The 5,941-nt window shown below is 65.0% G+C and overlaps 1 protein-coding gene across 2 annotated transcripts in view; it reads left to right on the top strand.

Moving 5' to 3' along the window:
* The first annotated feature begins 388 nt into the window (after nucleotides 1-388).
* Nucleotides 389-5,941, top strand: part of SYT7 (synaptotagmin 7) — a 58,724-nt gene continuing 53,171 nt past the window's right edge. For both annotated transcript variants that reach the window (XM_027090162.1, XM_027090163.1), the window contains exon 1: nucleotides 389-579. In XM_027090162.1, the coding sequence (XP_026945963.1) occupies nucleotides 549-579 (31 nt within the window). In that variant the 5' untranslated portion in view covers nucleotides 389-548. The remainder of the gene's footprint in view (nucleotides 580-5,941) is intronic.

Raw genomic sequence — 5,941 nt, 5'->3', positions numbered from 1 at the left:
CCGGCGGGGTGGGTCGATCAGTGCGGCGGGACCCGCAGGCCCAAAGAGCCCAGCCGGCGGGCTCCGTGCCCTCCCTGCGGGGGCTGCGGGCGGGGCGTGGGGCGGCGGTGGTGCCCTCGGGGCGGCGGCGGGCGCGGGCTGCAGTGCGGCGCGCGGCCAGCAGCGGGCAGCAGGCGGTGGCTGAGGCGCTCGACAGCGGGCGGGCGGCGCCGGCGGTGCCCAGGGCGCGCTCACACACGAGCTCACACACACATACACACGGCCTCGTACACACTCACACACGCTCCGGCGCGCACACGCGGCGCGCAGGCCGGAGGGAGGAGGCTCGGCGCGGCTCGGCGGCGGCTGCAGCGTGCTCGGCGGGCGGGCGGGAGGGCTGGCGGGCGGCCCCCGCTACCCGGCTCGGCGGCTCGGTGCAGCCCGCGCGGCCCCCGCCCTCGGACCCGCCCCCGGGGGTCGCCCGGCCCCATGCCCGGCAGCGGCGGCGGAGCAGCGCGCGGCCACGGGCGGCTTTGAAGAGCCCGGAGGGAGCCGGCGACGAGGGGACCATGTACCGGGACCCGGAGGCGGCCAGCCCAGGTAAGCGCGGCCCCGCGCGGGCTGGGGCGCCCCGAACCGGCGGGCAGGACGGCGGCAGCGCCGGGAGCCGTCTCGGAGCCCCAGCCCGGGGCTACTGTCCGCCGGAGCCGCACGGACTCCCCCCACCCAGGGTCATCCCACACCGGGGGCGCGGGCTTGAGCGGCAGCAGCTCGGACCCCGGCCCCCCGCAGTTCGGGCACTGCCAAGCTTGATGCCGGGCGCCGGCTTTGCAGTGTCCCCACAAGGACCTCCCCCCCCACCCCCAGCAGCCCAAGGACAACGTGTGTGGCGGAGCGAGGAGCCGCTGCCCCCGCAGTGCCCTCAGAGGCACCCCCGGGTCCCCAGCCCCAGTGCCTCCCGGGTGCCAGTGCTAGGGGACCCCAGAACAAGGATCCCGGGCAGCTTTCAGCCAAGGTTGTGGGCACCGGGAAGCAGAGTGACATCGGCGGTGCCAACTGTGAATTGAGAGGGTGCCAGGGGGCAAGTGGGCATCTGGTGCAGCAGCAGGGGAGGGGGGCTTCTAGAGGGTGGTGAGCCACAGGAGCGTTGAGGAGGGAGGTGGGGGTACCTGAAGGGAAAGAGAGCACAGATTGATGAGAATAGGGGTACCAGGGGAATGTTCTCCTGGGCTTGGGGAGGGGGAAGCAAAGAACCCCAAACTCACTCCCGTCCTGTCAGGGTTGGCAGGGGGAGGGGCCGTGCTCCCTTGCATTTCTCCTGAGCCCAAGCCAGGGAGTGGCCTGGGAGCCCACGTCTGCCTGGTATCCTGGAAGCCAGGCCAAGGAATCCTTCCACCTTCCCCGGGAAATTGCTCTGCCATTTCCTCCTTGGCTCCGGACGCCTCCTCACACAGCGCCCACCTGTAGGCAGGTCCCCTGCAGCTCCTGCCCAGTCTCAGGCTCAGCTCCCACCTGGGGTGCCCCACCCCTGACCCAACACCCGCAGTCTGCCAGTTCTGGTAGCAGGGTCTCCGCTTCTGGGTTTCTGTCTGATGCTGAAAGCACGACACCTCAGCCTGAGGACTTGCTCCCGGACGAAGAGCCTCTAGGCTTACTCCTGCTAACCTCTGGGGGTTGGCTGGGCGTCCTGGGGGAAGGGAGAGCTCTAAGGCCCTCCACAGAAGGGGCCTAGGGCCCCAAGGCTTTTGAGGGCAGTCCAGTGGGCGCCGGCTTTGTCCACTCTTGCCCCAGCCCCACATCTGCTCTTTCCCTCTAGGGGCAGCCTCAGCCTGTCCCTGCATCCATTCTTACCCTCATCAAGCCATGGCAGCCCGAGCCCACTGAGGAGGACCTCCTGGGTGCCAGGCATTGCACTCATTCAGCGCTTGCGTATATGGGTGAAAGAGACTCAGTCTCCCTCTCTGGAACCTCATGCCCATCTATGAATGTCCTCTAGGTAATGGCAGAAGGGACATTGCCTTTGGAGACCCCTCCCTTCATCTCTCTGGACCCAGGTCACCTACCCTGGCATCTTTCCCCAAGACACTGCCAGCTTCCAGCACTTGGACCAAAGACAGAGGTGTTCTCTTCCTTGGATCACCCTCTCAGAATTAGTTCAGAGACCAGCTCCAGGGTATGAAGATGGAAGGGGGGATGCAGTGAGGACACTCCCCTTCCCTGCCCTGCCAGGCTGGCAGCCTCCCCTTTCCTGTTGTTAGGCCAGTGACCTGGGGCCCTGCCCTCATCCCCTCTCCCTCCCTCCGTTTTCCTCCCACGCCTGGGCACCATGACATCACCACTCCTCCAAGCACCTCTGCCCTCTCCATGGAGGCCAACTTGATGTGCTTGGCATCTTCTGGGCAAAGGGCCTGGAACCCAGTGCTGCCCCTGGTGTGCTGGCAGCCCCCAGACTTTTCCCTCTCCCCCTTGAATGGGCCTTGCTGTCTGGGCTGGAGACCTGTCTTGCCCACTCTCGTTGCAAGACCCACTAGTCCTGTGGCAGGGGCAATTCTGACCGGGAAACAGACCAGCCTTACGTTTACTTCTCTCTGATGTGGACAGTGGGCTGGATGGGGTCAGACATAGGCTGGAGAGGGCAGAATTTGCTTTTAATCCTAGTCCCCTGGGGCTCTCTGAGGGGCCGGGGGGTTGGGGGCCTCAATCTGGCCTCTGTGCCCTCTGGCATCCCTGCCCACCTCCTATAATCCCTACAGCTTCAAGCCAGACTTCCCACCACCACCTCTCCACCCCAGCTCACCCCAGGCTCCCCAGACCCTGCTCCCCCAGGCAGGGTATGTGTCCCCCAAGGCAGGCACCAGGTGGGAGTAAGATATGCAAATTAATTCCCGTGTGATTCAGGCCCATCCATCTGGTCCCCCAAAGGCCAGTACCATTTACATCCTCATCCCCTCATCCCACTGCCTGGAACACCTGTGGCCCAGTCCTTTAAAAAAAATCTTAATCTCCTGTCCTCTTGTCCCAGGATGGTTCCAGAAGGTCCCTGTGTACCCCCTCCTTCAGCCCATGCGCTCTGCAAGTCCCCACAGGGCTCAGTCTGCTGCTAAGACCCTTATCCCGACAGGGGACAGGAGCAGTTCCCTCCCCTTGTGGGCCCCTAGCCTCCAGGCAATTCTCTTCCTGATCTTTTGTGGCTGAAGCAAGGGACTGTGGGGAAAAGCCACAGCCCAGTGAAGAACGAAGACCAGCCGCCCCCCCCAACCCTCGCTTCTGCTCCAAACTCTGCCTCGCCTCCCCCCAGCCATGCCTGCAATCTCCCCTCTGTCCCCTCCAACAGACATGCGGCCCTCTCCCGGCCCTCAGCCTCCATCCTCTGTCCATCCCAAAGCTGGCCTGGCCAGGCCTCCCTGTGTCCCTGTCCCCCGGCAGGGCAGGACCTCGGTAGGCCCGCAGGGGTCAGTGTTGCAGTGGGCAGGCAGGACGGCAGCAGGGAGAGAGGGAGGGAGAGGTGACCTTGCGGGTGAGCAAGGCCAGAGAGGCAAAGTCTGGGCTGGTGCAGCGGCTCTGGGAGAGGGTTCAGGTCCTGAGGACTGCCAGCCCTGCCCCCAGCCCTCTATGAACTTGTCCTTGGGGATAGCAGTGCTTGAAGTCTTCTCTGTCTGTCCCACCTGTTAGTGGGCTCTGCCCCCTACAGCAACTCTTCCAGGCAGGTCGTTCCTAGGGAGTGTGGGGGACCCTCTGCATGGGCCAGGGGGCCTTGGCACATAGGGTCTTCTCTCTCAATGCAGGAGGATCCACACGATTGTCCAGGCCAACCCTCCACCCACTGGGCACAGGTTAGGGACAGAGGCTGTTGTGTGGCGTGTGGCGCAGGAATCGGGGCTGAAAGGGCAGATCAGCGGTGTACGCTGTGAGGGCCGTCAAGTTTAGGGACGGGGCTGGGGTGTGGGACTGTCCAAGGAGGCCTGACTGACCATTTCACTGACAAACCCTGCCCCCACCCCCAGCTCCCCCATCTGCACAGGCCCAGACCTCCCTGGCCTGCCTCTTGGGCTTGGCTCACAGGCTGGGACTGAAGATCAAGTGACCTCCCAGCGGGCCATGGCTGTGAGGGGGACTTGGGACAGAATAGGTCCAAATGCAGGGCTGGACGTATGACTTCTGCCGGGTTTGGGTCAGGGTAGCCAGTGCCCCCAAGCTGTAGCGTTTCCAGGGAGACAGGACTTCCCCCTACCCCTTGGCCTCCGATCATGCTGTTCAGTGGCCTCGCGGGGACAACTTGACCGCTAGGCTGGGTGCTCAGGACTGGGGGATGGTGGAGAGGGAGAGAGCCTCAAAGCGCCTCCTGGTTGGGGAAGAGGGGCTAGAGCAGGCTGGACTGGGGTGGGAACCCACAGGCCAGCAGGTGACAGGTGAGGGACAGCTGGAAGGCAGAGGAACAGGTGGGTGTCAGGCGAACAAAGACAGGCCCCGGACAGCTGGGCCCTGCCCCTGGCTGACCCCAAGCTCAGGCCCAAGGGGCACTGCAGGTAACATCGAGTGACAGTGGAGGACTGTCCCCTTCTTACCCCCTCCAGCCCTGCCTGAGGGGCAGGCAGAGGAGGAGTGTGTGGGCCCCCCCTTCCCACTCCTCCGTTCCCCACCCGCACTCCCCGCCCACCCACCCCCATTCTCTCAGGGGCTTTGAGTCTTTATTGAATCTGATGGACCGTTCTCAATAACTGCTGCCCGCAGGGGAGTGAGGCTGGGATCAGCAGGGAGAGGAGTGGTAAGGGGGGCCTCTGGTGTGGGGGGGGCTCGGGGTCGGGGGGGCATGCGGGAGGCAGAGTCCTGAGCAGAGGACTCTTGGCTGGACAGGCTCCTCGGAGGCACGGAGGCATCTCAGGTAGGTGTGGGCAGCCCTGCGTGGAGCCGGCGCCCTGTCCACTGGGCAGTGCCGGGCAGGTGGTACATGCCGCCAGTAAGGTCAGTGCTCTCTGTTGGGGCTGTCACTGGTCTGGCCAGGTGCCAGAGCCAGCCTGTGCTAGGCCAGCCCGGGTGCCCACCTGCCTTGCCAGGGGACCCCAGCCAGTGGTGCCAGGTGGACCTTGCCAGTTCCATGGACGTGGATGTCCCTGACCTTCCGGGCAGCAGGGGCAGGCTTGCTGGGCCCTGTCCAACTTGTGTCTGGAGGGCAGGACTTCAGTCTCACCCAGCAGAATTCCCCAGGGGTTAGAATGGAGTTGGCAGGCAGCATGGGACCTGTGGAAGGGGCTGGACGGTGCCCAGAGCCTGTGCCTGGGACTCTGGGCCCGGTTGGTCAGAACGTGGGCTGGCACGTCGGGCCTGCCCTGGGGGGCTCTGCAGCTTCTGGTTGGAGGAGCCCCTTGGAAGAGGTGTGTCGCCTGTGAGGCTGGGCTGGGGGCCGACTACTATGGTGAGCTGGGACATCTGGGGAGTTGACATGTCCGAGGGGTTGAGTGTGTGGGGCTGCAGCACCCAGGGAGCGGGAGGGCGGGGCCGGTGCACAGAAGCGCTGCGCTGCGTGTGTACCTGTGTGTGCGCGCGGGTGGCAGCTGGACGGCCGTACTCGCTGTGCTCGTCTGAGCTCTGTGCCCGCTGTAAACAGCAGCTAATGAGTGGATTTGTAGTGAGGTGCGTCGAGGTGCCCAGAGAGCTGTGACGGAAAGCGCTGGGGGAGGGCAGCTCCCCTGGCCCTGTACCCAGCCAGGCGGGGCCTGTGCCCTCCAGGGGCCCTGCCTGCCCCCTGCCACACCCTCCCACCTGCCAGCTTGGCCACCTCTGAGGGCTCCATCTGCTGGGAGCAGGGCCTCACCTGGCTGTGTGGTGTGCATGGGCATGGATGGGGGGTGGTGGTGGGGGGTGGAGCTTTGGCCTGTACAGATACAGGCATGTCCACAATAGCGTGTGGGTCTGTCCGTGTGTGTGTGTGTGTGTGTGTGTGTGTGTGTGTGTGTGTGTGTGT

This window comes from Aethalodelphis obliquidens, unplaced genomic scaffold (genome assembly GCF_003676395.1).
Source record: "Aethalodelphis obliquidens isolate GAN/ISIS:26980383/991018 unplaced genomic scaffold, ASM367639v1 scaffold69, whole genome shotgun sequence".
Classification (NCBI taxonomy): domain Eukaryota; kingdom Metazoa; phylum Chordata; class Mammalia; order Artiodactyla; family Delphinidae; genus Aethalodelphis; species Aethalodelphis obliquidens.
This window is presented reverse-complemented; position numbering and strand designations above follow the sequence as displayed.